At 38.6% G+C, this 18,472-nt stretch overlaps 1 protein-coding gene across 1 annotated transcript in view; it reads left to right on the top strand.

The window, feature by feature from the left end:
- CDH17 (cadherin 17) overlaps positions 1-18,472 on the top strand; it is a 776,088-nt gene that overhangs the window by 155,242 nt on the left and 602,374 nt on the right. Inside the window, exon 4 of the mRNA XM_044067353.1 lies at positions 3,464-3,565. Within this exon, the coding sequence (XP_043923288.1) occupies positions 3,464-3,565 (102 nt within the window). The remainder of the gene's footprint in view (positions 1-3,463; positions 3,566-18,472) is intronic.

Raw genomic sequence — 18,472 nt, 5'->3', positions numbered from 1 at the left:
TTAGGACGTCCTGTTTGATAGGCACGTGTTCCGCTATATGTGATCGACTTCACTGCATAGCTAAACATCGATGCGGTGGTTCAACAACCCGACTTGTCCACATGTGTACAGTTATGTGCACCGTGTCGTATGCAAACCTATATGGTTTCGACGGGTACATACCACATGCGGGATGTACACATTCTGCAGACACATTCACATGCAGCCATTTACATATCTGTACCTGAGGTGGGTTGGTGACATGTGGGGTACGTATTTGGCCGTGTGGCATTGCCTAACACAAACATCTTACCACATTTCAGGTATGCACATTGTGTGTGGGTGTATAGCTGCACACGGATGCTAGCAGGTTAGGGTGCACAGGTGTACATGGGTGGGACTGACATGTACAATGAGGCTATTGTGTATTACATCTGAATGCATGGGTTCTGCTTCTGGATATTACACTTCAACATACGCCATCCAGTGTATGCGACAGAGACATTGCTGGGTGTGGGATATGTTGCTATGCACATGTTTGCCTGTGTTTAAGGTATCTTGATTCCTTACTGTTGTTATGTCGACACAGCTACCCGGCTATGTACTCTCACAACTGCTTGTGACCATTATGGTTGGCACCTTTTCCAATGCCCATAGTGGGGCATGTTATGTGGAAACTTCGAATTTGCAGGACTACACATACCCACGGCAAGTGCAGTTGACAGAACTTCACTTGTTTGCCATACTATAAGCTTATTCTGTAAGCATTTGGGTTCCTTATTCATTTTCTTATGCCATGTATGTGTTTCATATACAAATGTATATGTTTTATACTACTATTACATGTATATTGCGGGAATATTTTTGGCAGGGGATCTGAGGTCATTTTCCATTTTTCCGATTGTTGCAGGGACACAACTGTCCAATCAGGGACTGTCCATGGCACATTGGGACAGCTGGTAACCCTGGTGACCATGCCCATGTCGCTACTGGGGTTGCCACCTTTTCCAGTTTCCAAGCTGGGATATTTCTGACTCACATCTGACTTTACAGGCCGACACATACACACGGTCACTATATAGCATAGAACTTCACTTGTTTGCCTAAGTAAAAGCTTATTGTTGTGGCAATTTGCTTGCTTATTCTGTTTCTTGTGACATTTAGGTATTTCAGTTACAGAAATAACCAATTCATGCTACCATTACATTAAATACGGGATATCATTATGTCCTACAATCTTAGCACATTTGCCATTTTTAATACGTTTTTTCGGGACACAACTGCCCATAGAGAGACTGCCCCACCCAAAGTGGGACAGGTGGTGACCTTAGTCGCTGCTCCTATGTCGGTGCGGCGTGCTGACATGCTGCTGTACACCTTCTCTGAGTGTAACCACTGACGGTGCATTGCGGGACAAACGCGATCTTATGCGTATCCTTTGCTCCTTGGATGGGTACACTTAAGCCTTCGTGGCTTGTATTTGCTTCTCCGTTTATTTGGGACGGGTACTATGCTGCATACTCTACGTGCGTTTCATTCTGCACGGGACCTGGCTGCTGCCATTACTATTATGGGCGGACCGTGGCTGTCAGCACATTAGGTTGCTCACCTCATGCCGGCTTAGACACGCCTCCAGACGCATCCTACCTGGGCTCGCTCACGTACACTACGCACGTGTCTGTGGTTGCGGTGCACTCTCATTAATATGCATATGGCGCTACTGCGCCGGCTATTCACTGCACCGCCGGCGCAGACCTTACGCCGGCCTTGCGCCGAGCTTCATGAATCCCGGGGATATTTTTTGTTACATAACAAAGTTCTTTTTATTCCTGTTAGTGCAAAATGAGTAGTGCATATAAAGTAGTTTCTTATTGCAAAAAAAAAAAAAATACAAAGTCTGGAACAACAATATCCATCAATGCAAGAATAATGTAAATAAAGATAGAAATAAAATGAAACAAGCTAAATGTGATCAATGTCCCCAGTTTTCCCTGTGATGACTTTGCCCAACACTCCTGATAATCTAAATGCATGAATTCTGAGATTTCTACACCTAAGAGTAAAGAAAAATGTCTGAGGAGACTATTTTTGCAAAACGTATTTCACTGATATCAAATCACTATTTCTGGTTTTACAAACGGTACCCTAAAATAGGAGAAATGTCAAAACAAAAGAAGTTTTAAGCACCTCTTTCTATATTTCCTCTCTTTATCTAATGTTATCATGTATAAACACACCATTTGAGCATCTATTAGCTTATGTTATTTGTATTTAGCATTTCTCATAACATCTACTTATAAACACTGTGATAGTGAGTAGTGAAGGGGTGGCAACATCAAATGCATTTACTGCCTTAACAAAACAAGCTAATTATGCCCTGTAAAATATGAATAATATATTATTATGAAATTTCAGTATTGATAGCATACCCACAGGCAGAAAAAAATAGCTATAAAATGCTAATGAGTAATGCTGATTTGGCGAATCCATAGTACAATCTCTCTCTGATATTGATAATATATGGTAAAAAGTAGAATGGATAGATTTTAATCAATAAAGGAATGTTTTCATTTTAAATTGTGCCTGCTGTTGAATAAAAAAAGCTGCAAAAGCATCCATGAAATGCAAACAGGAAGGGATAAGATTATATAAAATATGTCATGTTTGAGGACTGTACAACATGTGTCTCAGCAGTATAGGAGTGTATGAGGGTGTGTAGTAAAAATTGCTCAACTTTGGCAAATTCAGTGTTTTACAGAAATTAATATGGATATGATGTTATATGGTAATTTTGCTAAGTGTGCTCTCTCCAATGTTAAATGGGGGGGTGGTAAAATGTCGATGTCTTGTGTCTGGCATATTTGTATAGAACATAAAGCAGAAACTTTATAGAGTAAGAAGTAGGAGATGATGGGTCTCTTTTGTATAACCACAAAATGGGGAGACTGAATATTGGATATTTTTGTTCAACATTTCTCTGTACTAAGTATTTCAAAATTATTTATTTGCCTTTTTTTGCTATGACACTAATTCTTATTGTTGGATATTGCTTGATTAATTGTTGTTATTTTTCTGTTTATAGGTTCATAGGTAAATACTAGGTTAACTGCCTTGAAGGACCATTTTCAGCCTAGCCAGTAACCTGAGGTTGCAATCAAACACTGTATTTGGTGTGTTTGAGGTGAAGACCTTAAACATTATACCAAACCCAACCCCTTAGGGTTATATTAAAGATCCTTTTTCAGTAAGAGCATCTTTACATGTTTCTGAGATATCACCAATCGGCATCGGCAATTGAAAAAAACTGTAGAATCCCTACAATGGTCCTCTAGAAAATAGTTGAAAACTCTTTTTATAATATGTGTGTTGCTGAACAGAGAAAAGGAATAATAATTTATTGAAGTGTTATGCAAACAGAGTAAATTATATCAAGTGCATATATGTTTTAATCCTATTGTCCTGCTTGTGGTTTCCATCTTTTTAGGCTGGGGCACAAAATATCGACCCAAACAAATTGAAAGGACCACTAGGAAACAAAGAATTTAGAATTCCAGAGAGAACAAGAGTACCAATTCCATTTCATCAGGTAATTATTTTAGTACATTTAATTTTTCATCTTCTCTAGCTAATTTACTTTTTTCATAAGTTTTTAATGGGTATGTAGGTTCTGCATCCAGTTATGTGCACTGTACACAAACCAATGACATGTACAAACATACACATATGCACCTGCACACACACACACACACACACACACACACCTTTGTCACCTTTTTTAATTTCCCCAAATGTGTTTGGGTTTCTAATGCCATGGCACAAATGGACCCCATTCCAGAATGATAGTACAATTAAAGTTCATGAAATGAATACTGCTTCACTTGTTGCTATTTGCTAGCAGTGCTCTTCTCAGCACCCAAAATGAATCTAGAATTGCGTTTTTTTGCATTTGACTCATGTCCAATGTGGATACTATCATCTGCGTTCACACCTGCCTTAAATAAAAACACTTTTGCATGTAGTAATAATCTCATCCCTATACCTTACCAACCCCCTTTCCATAACAGTACCATTATTCAGACAAAGTGTGTCTGAAGTTAATGGTAGAGTTTTTGTTAACTAATCAAATAACATAACTGTTGGCATTTTGATAATTTCATTTAATTTGCTTGGCAAGTATGTTTATGATGCATTGATATCGATAATGTATTTTTTTGTTTGTACACATTGACATATCAACGCACACTCATTTCTCTCTCTCTCTCTCTCTTTCTCTAAATCAAACATTCTAATGGCCGACACTCACATTATCATCACCGTATAACTGAAAATTAGCATAACCGACAAAGCAAAAAGGTCGACAGCCACATAATATCAACAGCAACATTATCGCCAATGACAATAATGACAAAAAGCACAGCATGACTTATTGGTACACAACTATTGCCCCAGTGACACAGTAAATATTGATGCAAGTTATTATCATGGAAGTTAACAGTGTGTAAATAATTGAATATACACTCGATGTACAGTATAGTAACAGATTAGTAAAGCAGAGAAACGTGTGCGTTGCAGTAATCATGGTGACAGAAAATGAACATTTATCACAACCATTTCAAATCAGTAAATATGCTCAGCTCTGTAATCATTATGTACTGTTATAGACCCAGTGACGTGTATATACAGTATGCTTAAGTACATCTTTGTCTGATCATTAAGAAAGATGTTCCTCAAAGTTAAAGTGACAGTATTATTAAAAAAGCCATTATTTCTCATAATTTGTAATATATGTGACACATGTAAGTTGCACTAGGAAATGTATGTAGGTAGAAAGATACTCTTAAGGTGCTAAGTACGTGTATGCTATAACTCCATGGCCAGTATGTTAGTAAAGTAATGTCCTAAGATTACAATGTTAAACTATGTCCAGACAGAACTATATATTTTTTTCAATGCAGAACTTGCCAATTTTTTGTTAAACACTTTCATTGAATTATTACTTAGTAGATTTTACATAAGATCAACAATTATTCCAATGACGGGTCATTGTTATTCAAAAACACGCATGCTAATTGAGCAGACTAACCAGCGTGCCTGTTGTAAATCAAGCATTTACCACTAGAAAAATTCTGGGTGCTAAAGTACCATTGAGCAGCTGAACTTTTTTCTATTGATGCATGCTATGGAGGCATACCTGTCAACTGTCTAGGCTTTCACAGAATGTTGTCTGTTCCTCATAAAATGTGTGGTTCTCTGACAAATCACTGAGGAGTGAAGTCACTAAATAATGCCATGCACTAGAGTTTCAGACTTCATATCCTTCAAACAATGCAGATTAACACTAATCTTGTTATTCTAGCAGCTTTAAGTTTATTAGAGCGACATTTATAATCTGTTTGTATTTTGTGGTCTTTGTAACCCATTACTTAAGGCTTTGTCCACATGTCCACAATTCTTGAGCTAAGAAGTTGACAGGAATGTTAATTAAGGGCAGACCAAATACAAAAGAAATCAGGTACATTCTGCACAACTAAAGAAACAGAAAAGTACCTCATTTTCCTAGTAGTTTTGTGCTGTCTCAAAAGCAATGGAAATTATTTTTTTCTCAATTGCTTCTATTAAAGAGCACTAATGTACTGTGCAAGTGGGGCAAAGTCCCACACACATGTGCAGTACATCAAGAAACGTGGAAGAACTGGAAACAATATTCATTTGTATATTGTATAATGTGAGTCACATGCTTTGCACAAACATTGCATCTTATATCTTCATGTGACACATCAACTTCAGCTAGAAGTCTTTGTCTTCATAATGATTATCTTGCTCCTGCTGCAGTACATTCATGATATGTCTTAAATCTAATTTTCCTTGCCCCATAATAGTTCACAAGTACCTATGCTAGACCTGTACTGCATTTTGAGTTTTTGGGAAGTCATGTTCAATCTGATCTGATATGCCCCAACATGAGTGTGGAAATACTGAGGGAAATCTTACAGCAGTATTTGTCCTTGTATTAAATTTCCTAAGTCTGCCCAGAACATGGGTATCTTTGACATATTTGACAAATGGAATATCTTCAGTGGTACTGAACAGCCAAAATGTACAGCAAATATCTGAAACCTGTAGAGTAAAAAAACGAATGTACATGAATATTCTGCAAAATCTATGAAAGGCATTGTCTGTACCATATTTCTTAGCTAATCCTAGGTTATGAATTTTGCTCCACAAAAAAATTTGGAAAAAGTGAAACTCGCAGCCCTTGACTTGTTCTACAGAAATATTAGATGTCATATTTTCTTTTATCACTTGTTATATAGTCACGAACTACATAGTGAGGACTAGGAGAAAGGGACCTGTTCTTCACATAATTCAGTAACTGTAGAACACATATAATGCCCTGTCAAACACTTTGCATAATAGATAACATAGTGGAAGTACTTACAATACATTGTACCACCTTGCTCTGACCATGTATTGAACAAAGTTGTGAACAAGGTTTACAGGAGGCTGTGGTAGTGCGGCAATTAGCATTGTCACCTCACAGCAAGAGTTTATCAGGTTCGATTCTCAGCTGGAGTGCATTCTGTATGGAGTCCGTATGTCCTCCCTGTGGTTGACTGAACTGAACTTTAAAGATATGCAGGTAGGTGTGTGAGTGTATGTGTGCCTTCTATGAAGGTTGGGCACCGGGCTGGCAACTCAACACAGTAAAAATCCACTGCCAATTTATAGCAGACCGGTGATCTGCTATGGCGACCCCTAACTGGGAAAAGCCGAAAGACTTTATTTTTTTGTGAATGAGGTTTACTCTTACAGAGATCAAGCCTGTCTGCTATCCACAATTGGCATGAACATAAAAAAGTAATATTTGCAGGTGTAGTCATAACAATGACAGTTTGTCTTGATGAGGGATCGGTTCTGGTTTTTCATTTCCATTGCCCTTCATTGATCTTCCATAACTCTGGATTTATGTTTCCTAACTTGATAAGTGTACCACATGAAGATGGCAAGAGCTTTTCTTCATACTCCACTGACAGACTTGTTAATGATTTTCTCTTTGCAATTTTACAGGCAACATCCAATAGAACACCTTCCATGCAATAAGTGATTACTAGAGTAAGTGGGTTTTTGCTCAGTTTTGCTCTAGCTTTTATGACAGTCTTATATCTATGTACATCACATGCATCTTCTGCATGTTGATGTGTAAGCTCCACTCACATGCCCTGTGCTAGTCACATTCTACCTTTGTATTTAAATGTTAATTTACGTTGGCATGCTCAGTTCTCTAGTTCTCAGTTTTCTACTCCTGTTTCCTCATTCTGTGACACAAAGGTAGCTATCAATATGTAGTAGTGCCTTAAGTTTTTGACAAATTACACGGGCATATGTTTCAGCAAGATCACCGGGAATGTAAGATGACTATGCAGACATCTTGTAAAGTGTAATATCTCTGGAATCCATGGTAAGCAAGTCATGGTCTGTATTAATTCAATTTCAGTACAAGAAAATCTATTTCTTTAAACTTTGCTTTACATAATAGCTGTACTACATAAATTTAAATGTGACAACTTGAGCTGTGGGCATCATTGTATTACATGCTTTATGTAGCCAATGTTTTAAAGTGCCATCAAACATTTTAAATACCCATTCTTATAATACAGGATTGTGAGTGGTCTGCTACTTCATTTACTGTGTAAATTGTAGAGATTAACTATGTGTGACTTTTGCAGAGTAAACATAAATGTGGATGATAACGTTTTGCATTTTTCTACCAGTGATTGCTTCAAAATATCCATCACATTGCTACAGCATATCTTTGTGATCTGTATATCTCAAAGGGACAATTGTTGTGTACCAATTAACCACACTGTGGTTCTTCCCATTATTCCTGGTGACGATAATGTTGTCAGTATTATGTGGTCGTCAACCTTTTTGCTTGTCAATTATGCTCATTTTCATTTATATAGTGATGATAGTGTATGTGAATGCCAGCCATTAGAACATCCAATTTGCGATAATGTGACCACACACATATATATGTGTGTGTGTGTGTGTGTGTGTGTGTGTGTGTGTGTGTGTGTGTGTGTGTGTGTGTGTGTGTGTGTGTGTGTGTGTGTGCCTCTGTATTATTCATTCAATGGATACAAGTGCAGCTGTTTTATGGATCCTAGTTAAGCCACATCTGCAGATATCTCACTCTATATGTATGCAACATTGCAGAACTACTACTACTACTAGCTTTGACATTTGATTGGAAGTCAGGAACTCATTCTGTGACAGCTGATAAAAATTTCAAAAATATGTAAACATTTGTCTTATTAGGGGAAATACTGGGGATAATCATTAAGACGATCATCATTTTCATCATAATTTTTCATTTGTTCTATTATGCAGTGAATGTATTTCTTATTGTTCAATTTTATTAAGTAATTTGCATATAGGGTAAAAGAAATGCCATGCTAATAACTATGCATGTCTGTTGTTCATTACTGTGTATACACATCTATCTACATAGGCAGACAGATAGATATATCTATATTTATATCTATATCTGTATTTATAGCTACATATATGTTTGTTCTTTTTTGTCCATGTATATTCTACTGTATATTTCTTAGCCACAGTGATACAGCGGTAGCGTTGTTGCCTCACAGCAAGAAGTTCTCCTGTTCGACTCTCGGCTGGAGTGCCTTCTGTGTGGAGTCTGCATGTCATCCCCGCGGTCGAGTGGCCTCCGAAAGACATGCATGAATGGGCGTGCCTTCGCTGAAGGTTGGGCATTGGGCTGGCAACTTGGCACCATAAAAATCGACTGCCAATCATTAGCGGACCGGAATTCCGCTGTGGCGACCCCTAACTGGGAAAAGCCGAAAAGACAAACAACAACATATTCTACTGTATATTTCTTGTTGCCATTTGGCTTCGGTCATTACTGACAATGGCCAAAAGTTTAGGACCAGTTCATTTGCTAACAACAAAGAACATAAAATAAAATAAGCATATGCATTCCCATTCAAAAGACTCATTGTTTTCATTTTTATAAGCTATTGCTACTGCCATCATACAGTTCTTATATGTTGCAGCTGTTGAGTTGTAATGAATGCATATTTAACCCACTCTTTTAGTCAGTAGTATGTCTGTCTATATATCTTAGCAATGATTGATAGGTACAGGTAATGCTTGTTTTGCCCATAGCTGGTATGGTTTGGTTACTCAAGCAAACAAGGCCAATGGTAGATAAACTGGGCATTATCTATATTCAATGATGGGTTATTTCAGTTATATAATTCTATTGGTTTTAAATAATATTGTGTATACATTTTTGTATGTATGTATATATATATATATATATATATATATATATATATATATATGTGTGTGTGTGTGTGTGTGTGTGTGTGTGTGTGTATGTCTGTGTGTGTGTGTGTGGTAGGTTGTATATTCTTCCCCATTACAGAACTAAAAAAATAGTTATATAGAACCAATCAAGTGAACAAACAATATGATATACTAAACACATTTACAGAAAAATGTGCAAATTTCATAATAAGCAGACACGTATTCACAGTGCTGTAGGCATATGGAGACCTATCTATAACATAATACAGATATAAACTGTAACCACAAATAAAATAAAAAGTGCAAGTTCCATGAAGCTCAACACTATGCCTAGCAGTTTCATGTACAGTATTAGAAAAACCTAAGAGCAACAGTGCAATATTCATGTTAATAATTATACAACTAACTCATTTTACAATGTTTGTCTATCCTAAAATCTATGTTACATTTTGAATAAGCCTCAAATATTTGCTTACATGAAGATTGCTTGTATGATTTATTTACAATCACCTAGATTACAAGGCAGACTTCACTGTAACATCTCAACATAGGAACATAGGAAAAGTAATAGGCAAGAGATCACAGGGGCCATAAGACATCTAGCCATAAATACCTATAAGAAGGCACACTTAAAAGTCTTTTGTCATCCTTTACAAGCACTTAATTGGGGGCCATCCCAAGTCAAACAGGGCTGTACATAATAACCGCGGTTTAAACTGAGTGTATCTATCCAATCATCACGTCTGCCCTTAAAGGCAAACAGCTTGTATTACTTTGCTTGATCTGTAGTGGTAACTTACTTCATAGGCTGGAAATACATTGCATGAACCTTTTCCTCAGTCAAGTCTTGTTTATTTCTTGGTCTTGAGTTAGGTTTCTAGTACAGAAGCTTGTACATCCACTGATATTGCAAAGAAATATGATATGAGCTAGGACTATGTCTTTCATGGCTCAAAAAGTGAGACCCAGATCATCTCAAAGCAGCCAGAAGGCTACTGAGTAGGAGATCTCATTTCCTAACTTGATGGATATGGACATCCTGAGGCAGTGTAGTGACTGCCTAATGTTCACTGACAACCATTTAATTTTAGAACAGACGTTAGTGTGTGAGAGATGCAGAGACACAATGTCATTGGAGGCAAAGCTCTCACATATACACATAAAAAATACAAACCAGGTTGTTAGCGTTACACCTAAAACACTCACTACTAACACTAAGGAACAAACATATAGACCCACATATACAGGGGTACTCAACTGGGCAATGTTTTACAACAGTAGCCCTCCCCCGGATGCGCAGTGGCAAGGCCCGCCCAAACTCAGCCCAACAGCCTACATATGGTGATTTTTTTTCTCTAGACTTGAATAAACATGAAGATGGTTTGCTACATCGCATGAATATTCATCTGGTATTATCGGCATGTGGTAAACATACAAATGGAAACATTTTTAGTAGATCGCTGGTTATACTGACTAGCGTAATGCAAGTTTCTGTTTTTTATTTTCTCCTAGTAGTTATCTCATACTAAGTAAGTTCTGGTTCTGAGATGTACCCCATGCTACAGCTGCATAGCTCCTAACCTTCCATTTCTAGAATGTGGAACATTTAGCTGCTAGTCAAATTTCATCATACCTAATGTTTGCCAAGGCCTTTGAATGTGCACCAGCATGGATCGCTGAACAGTCTTGTGACTTAAAATTAAGAACGCTCATCAGAATGAAGTACGTGTGGTTCACTGAAGGAAAACAGTCGTTACCCTAAGTTTCCCCAGCAGCATACATTGTGTCTCTAGCTGCACGGTTCTTACACTTGTTTTATATTAAACTAGCAGGTTATGCATACTACTTAAACATTGCTTAAGCATGACTGAATGGTAGCAGCATACATTGTGTCTCTAGTTGCACGATTCTTACAGCATACATTGTGTCTCTAGCTGCACCTTTCTTACACTTGTTTTATATTAAACTAGCAGGTTATGCATACTACGTAAACATTGCTTAAGCATGACTGGGTGGTAGCAGCATACATTGTGTCTGTAGCTGCACAGTTCTTACACTTGTTTTATATTAAACTAGCAGGTTATGCATACTACTTAAACATTGCTTAAGCATGACTGGATGGTACCAGCATGAAAGCAGCATTTATCCCAGTTTCTAACTGAAATTCACGATATGGTGTTTCATTATGAAAGGGAATTAACAGCTTTTAAATGTTGATGTTGCTTCTACATGCATTAGCTTCCAGAGTATTTCTTCCACGTGCTGACTGTATTTCTGTATGCATTAGTTCCCATACTGTGCTTTTGGTTTGTTTTGTTTGTAGTTAAAAGCTTGTATTTCCAAAAAGGATCAATGCTTATTTATGACTTTTTTTTTCATATAATGTTACTGAAATAATTCTCTGTAAAAATGTCAGTAGCCTGAGTTCTTGCCATCAAAAACACAAGAATTTAACTGGAAAAATTAACTGGAAAAACATTAATTTGTAATGTGATCATTATGGCTCAAAAGGCAAACAGTTGAATGGTCACTTTTATAGTGAAAGGCATACTGTTTTAAGCTCAAAGTAAACCAAACAGAAGTATAGTTTTGATAATGTTAGTGCTGATGAAAGCTGCACACTTGTTTTCAGCCAGTTTTTACAAATGTATGCTGTTTTTTTATAAAAGTCATTTGCGACGGAATTCCACCCTAACTGCATATGCAAAGCAAGACCTTTATCTGCTTTTAAGCAATAAGCTGATGCTGATGTTTGAAGTGGTTCATGTAAACTGTGTCTGATTATGAAAATGTAACATTTACAAAGATAGTTTGCCCTAAGGTATCATTTCATTACATTTATCTGTGGAGCCCCACTGTCTCAGGAAAACTACACACGCACAGAGGGTGACTTCAGCAGATATCAATCAAGAAGCAATGTATGCTTGATGTCACCAACAAATCTGTATGGTATGTCAATCATGCATCATTTGCATGGTACATCACTGCCACTTGGCATGTAAATCACTATGGCCATGCCCATTCCTGTGCAAACCAACTGGGAGTACTGTTGCAAAACATTCCCTCAATTGTAATCTACCCAAACCTCCAAGATGTCCTAAAAGCATCTTTCAGTGGCCCTGTGTACACCCAAAAAAGACAGCACCTCACAAAACATGTAATTCTGAAAATCATAGTAGCCCCACGTCCAAGCCCATAAGGCAACACACCACACAGCCAAGCATTCTAGTCATTGGGGATTCCATTGTAAGACATACTGATGCCCCCCTTACCAGGCTAAACAAGGAGAAGGTCACAGTGAGCTGTCAGTCTGGAGCCAGGATCCTCCAGATCACTCGTGCACTTAAGTCTTTAAACTACAAGTACCAGTATGACACGATTATAGTCCATGTGGAGGTAAATGAACTAAGACGTACCTCACTAGATTATATGAAGAGAGACATGATAGAGCTCTCTGAATATTTGTCCCAGGTGGGTATAAATCTAGCCCTGAGTAGCATCCTACCTTTACCCATGATGATGCCACAGTACCAGCAAAAATGATTGACTTCAACAATTGGCTTTGTTTCTGGTGTCACAACAAGGGGATCCAATATCTGTCATGCTGGAGAGACATGAGCAAGAAACCATGATGCTTTGCCAGAGACAGTTTGCATTTGACATCACCTGGCTTCCAGATACTGGCAAAAACTTTATCTATCCTCATAGTGCCTTTTTTAGGCTATGCCAAGTTGTTAAAAAAGCTAAGAAGGAATATAGAAATGAGTGCAAAAAGACACTCGACAGTCTAACAAACAAATTAGAGAGCTGATCAAATCTGCCAAAGCAAACTATGAGGCAAAGATAGCCTTCCAGGTGTAAGATAACCATAAGACTTTTTTAAATATGTTCATAACCTCAAGGGAAATGCTCAGCAATGTGCTGAGTTAATCATGAATGGCAACACTTACACCTAGCCTGAAACTATAGCAAATCTCCTGGTCAACAAGTTCAGATCAAACTCTCCCCATCACCTCCTACTACACCCAAAGAAATGCCCGGAACCACCTCTCTACCAGTCATTACAAGTGAACAGGTCCTTACCTAGCTCGCTAAAGCCAAAAAAACAGCCTCTGTGGGTCCTGACGACATTCCAGGATGCTTCTTAAATAGCTTAAAACAGAATCTGTTAGTGCCACTAGAATCTTTAACCACAGCCTCCAAACAGGCTTTTCCCCAGAGGAATGGATGACTGCAATAGTCATCCCTCTGCACAAGGGGGACGCATCAACTGACCCAGGGAACTACAGACCCAAACACTTCCCCAGTCTTATCTGCAAGGTCTTGAAGAGAGTTATCATGGACCTGATCAATAACAACATAGGAACCCTACATAGACTGTCTCAGACCCAGTTTGGCTTTGTCAAAGGGAGATCTTGCTTGTTCAATCTGGAGGACTTCTTTAAGAAAGTCACCAGGGCCATGGATGAGTTGAAAATGGTACTCACCACTTATCTAGACCTGGCCAAAAGTTTCATCAATACCTCACTCGGGGATCATTGATAAACTTAATGAGTTAGGAATAAACACCTACATCATCAGATGGATAGCCAACTGGCTCACTGACAGGACACATGTTACCCAGATAGATGAATCCCCTTCTGATAAAAAACCTGTTACTAGCGGTGTCCCACAGGCCCAGTGTTGGGACCCCCTCCTGTTTGGTATATACTTTTCTGAAGTGAAGGCCAATGTCGGGGCCCTCTGGATCTCACAGTTCAATGACAACTGTAAGCTGAAAGCAATCACTGAATTCCCAAATGATGTTGACATCCTGCAAATTTGCCTAAAAATGACAACAAACGACTGGTGCCAAAACCATGGTCTGAGACTAAATGTTAAAAAATGTGTGATTATACCCTTCGATAAATCAGAAATCCCTGCAAATTCTAATATTGATAGCACACCCTTAAAAGTAGACCCAGTGGTGAGGGATCTAGTAACACAGATAGATAGTAACCTAAACTCTGACCACCAGGTATCTACAGTAGTGAAGAAATCCTTCAGTGTGGCTCAAGTTATAAGAAAAGGCATGGTATCAAGGTCAAAGGAAGTCACCTGGCCCTCATTGGGCCCATAATTGAGTACAATGCTCCCTTCTGCATGTATCTAACCAGACACTTACACAAACTGGAGCAGCCCCTGAGGTTTTTCACTAAAATATACAAAATCATAAGATACATATCTCATACAGACCGAATAAAGGCCCAGTCTTTTTACTCTGTCTCATATTGTTTACTGAAAGGGGACTTATGCCTGACCTACAAGCCATTCTCTGATCCAGCCATGATGAAAATGTTACATATTTGCAAGAAACATTATACAAAGGTAACAATTTCCATGGACCTGGACCTTATTTCTGACTCTAACAGAACTTGTTGGAGAGATATTCTATCCAAAAGGCTGCCTTGTCTATGGAATAAACTTCCCATCTTTGTAAAACAAAGCAGATTCTTCACTCTCTTCAAAAAGAATTTGGATAAATGGATGGGAAACCTTAAATTCACTCCCAGGGTACTGCCCATGTGCCTTATGGATGGAGGCAATCTGTAAAATGACTCAGGGCTCCAACACCCGAAGATCCACTACTCAGATACTACCCCATCCCATTTCTAGGGAATTAAGGTATAATACGGGCATGTCCTGGGTATTATTGTCTAGACTTTAAAGGCTCTTGTGACATTAGCCTAGTAATCACCTAGCAACCTATGAACCTATGAGAGTTGGGTAATCCATCATGATAGATGAAGGATTTAAGGCCTTTCATTTTCTAGGTTTGATATTGTTGGGTCCTTTCCATTGAATTATATGCTTGGATTGTACATACAAAATGAGACACTGTATTTATTGCTGGGTCTAGTAAAAGAAGAGTAAAGTGGTAAGATGACTTATTTGGCTTTTATAAGATATCCACTTGGAAACCGACATGGCCAGATAGAAGGACTTCCTAACTATGGTGGAAACATGATGATTACCTAAGAGTGACAGCATTGTTCTCATAAGTAACCAGGTTGTTTATTTATTTATTTTATTTATTTAGTTATTTATTTATGACGTATGACTATGTCGGAAGAGGAATACTGTATATAACACAAGGTGGGAGCAGCTTTTTAGCTGAATGCTACTATACTGTACTTTTAACTCAAGACTCTTTTCAGTATATCAGGTATGTGAATATTTTTGCCTTTGTTGCAGAAGTTTAATATCAGTGGATGAGCATATAACAGTGCCCAGCTTGCAGTCATGAGCAAAACTGGTCAACCAGACTTCTGAAATACTGGCTTGGATGTCTGAGAAACAAATGACAGTCAGAAAAGGGACTAGCACTGCTCTCATGTGCTACCCCAGTAGTATCAGTTCTTTCACATCTTGGGATAATTTGGATAGCCAATCTGTAGTCCAGTGGAAAATGTAGGAGTTACAGTTTGTCTAATTTTTCAATAATATCAATATGGGAATAGTGTCAAAAGCTGTGGCCAGGTCAAGATAAGCAGCATGCATGGATTAAACACTGATCACAGCTCTGTCACTTTTTCAAAGAGGTTTACTAAGTTCGGGAGATGGGGCCTGCCCTTCACAAAACCAAACTGAGTGAAGTCTATATCAGTTAAGTTGCCTTTTTGTACATAAATAAGTTGTACTATGATATATACTGTGTCTTTGCATACAAGACCGGTAAGACTGATACATCTATAATTACCTGAGTCTGTGGAGATGCTACCCATTGTACTGAAACAAATGTAAAATGTCAGAAAGAACAGTCACCATTCTAGTCCATCTCAATCAGAACTGCCACAGGACTCAGTCTTGGGCCCCGTACTTTTAAAAATATTTTATTAAAGGCCTCTATACTGTTAATAATGACACAGCCATACACTGGACCCAACCTAGTTTGGTTTCATCAAGGGCAGATCATGCCTACACAACCTGGTGGACTTCTTCGAGAAGGTCACCAAAGCAATGAATGAGGGCAAAGTCATTCACATTGCCTACCTTGACCTGGCCAAAGCATTTGACACAATACCCTGCTTGGCTATTGTTGACAAACTGAAGAGGTTAGGTACAAACCCGTATGTCACCTGGTGGATAGCCAACTGGCTGACAGACAGGACCCAGGAAGTTAGAAATGGGGAGTTCATCTCTGCAAAGAGGCCAGTCACAAGTGCAGTCCCTCAGGGATCAGTCCTTGGACCACTCATTTTTGGCATTTATTTCTCAGAAGTCAAGGCCAATGTCAGTGGTCTCTCGATGACTAAATTTGCAGATGACTGCAAATTAGGAGCTGCACTGAATCTCACGCTGACACAAATGTTCTCCAGGAGGGGCTGACACAGACAAACAACTGGTGTCAGAACCATGGACAAAAACTAAATGTCAAGAACGGAATAATAGTATCCTTTGGGAAGTCATCCATCCCTGGTAACTATCATATTGACAACACACCCCTTAGAGCTGACCCAGTAGTCAGGGACTTGGGGACACAAATAGATAGTAATCTAGCCTTTGATCATCACGAGTCTACAGTGGTGAAGAAATCATTCTGTGTTGCGCAACTTATAAACAAACATCTAAGTCCAAGGAAGTCATTGTTCCACTGTATTCAGCATTCATCAGACCTATCATTGAGCACAATGCCCCCTTTGATATGTACCTCACCAGGCATATCCAACAATTGGAAGGTCTACAGAAGTTCCTCACTAAATGAATACAGGGCATAAGTAATATGTCCTATGCAGACCGCCTCAAGGTCCTATCTATGTATTCTGTCTCCTACATGCTTTTGAGGAGAGATCTATGTGTGGCATACAGGGCATTGTCAGACCCCACTCTGATGGACCTCCTACATATCCACATAACAAACAGCACCAGAATTACCCATTCTAAAGTCATCAGTCTTGCCTGTGATATAAATAGGACCTGCTGGAGAGGTAGGTATGTATCTCAGAGACTACCCCATCTATGAAAAAGGCTCCCCATCCATGTGAAGCAGAGGTAGGTATGTATCTCAGAGACTACCCCATCTATGAAAAAGGCTCCCCATCCATGTGAAGCAGAGTTCCTCCCTAACCCAATTCAAGTGCAACTTGGACAATTGGATGGGAAACCGGAAATTCATCCTTGGTTTGGCACCTATGTCTCTAATGGACAGGGGTAACCTGTAAATGATTAATTTCCCAGGTGCATGCTTACACTTATCAAGGGTATCAGAACTTATTAGACATTTGGGATGCTAGGCTTAAAAAGGCCCTTGTGGTCATTAGCCTAGTAGACACCTTTGAACCTATTCTGTATGCTGGTGATGCTACAATGATAACCACATTTAAGACCCACAGAGAACTTCAGAAAAACACCCAAATAGCTTTTTTTCTATAGAAAACTGTGTCAGCAAGTCTTGCCTTCTGCTGAATGCTAAGAAAACCAATGTATTGTTTTTAACACCAAAATCTAAATCCTATACAAAAAATAACTTCCCATTAGCTCATCAAACACTCCTATTAAACTTGAGTCCTACACAATGCTGCTTGTTGTCATTATAGTTAACCACATAAAGTCTGATATTGAAATACAACAAGCTATCAAGAAACTCCCCATAAAAATTGGACTCCTATATTGTAACAAACACTTTTTAACTAGCAATACCAAACATAGCTTATGCATATCTCCTACCTTCATTACTATAGGCTGTCCCAATTAATACCAACCTTCAGCAATCACTAGTAACAAAAATTGAACAATGCTATAACAAGACAGCTAAATTTGCCACTAACCAATCTGCTAAAGCCCACCACTGCCTAGCCTTAAAACAGTCAGACTGGCTAGAACATTGATACTGTTTCTTTGTCACCAAATTAGCAACTGTTCATAATACAAACCTCAAAACTGTCCCGCATGCGAAGCGTTAGTAGAACCTTACACCCCTACACAATCATTCCACTCCATAGACAAGTCCCTAGTAACCCTAACTAAACCCCACAACTCTACTGGTCTGAGCTTGTATTCAAATTGTCCCCAAAATTCCTACCACCATCACATAACAAGCCAACCTCTCCAAATTCAAAAACATGTTAAAGCAACACTTTCAAACACTTGGCTCTGCTCTTACATGCCCCCTCCCCCT

Source organism: Protopterus annectens, chromosome 3.part1 (assembly GCF_019279795.1).
Source record: "Protopterus annectens isolate FY-2018-M chromosome 3.part1, PAN1.0, whole genome shotgun sequence".
Taxonomy (NCBI): Eukaryota; Metazoa; Chordata; order Ceratodontiformes; family Protopteridae; genus Protopterus; species Protopterus annectens.
This window is presented reverse-complemented; position numbering and strand designations above follow the sequence as displayed.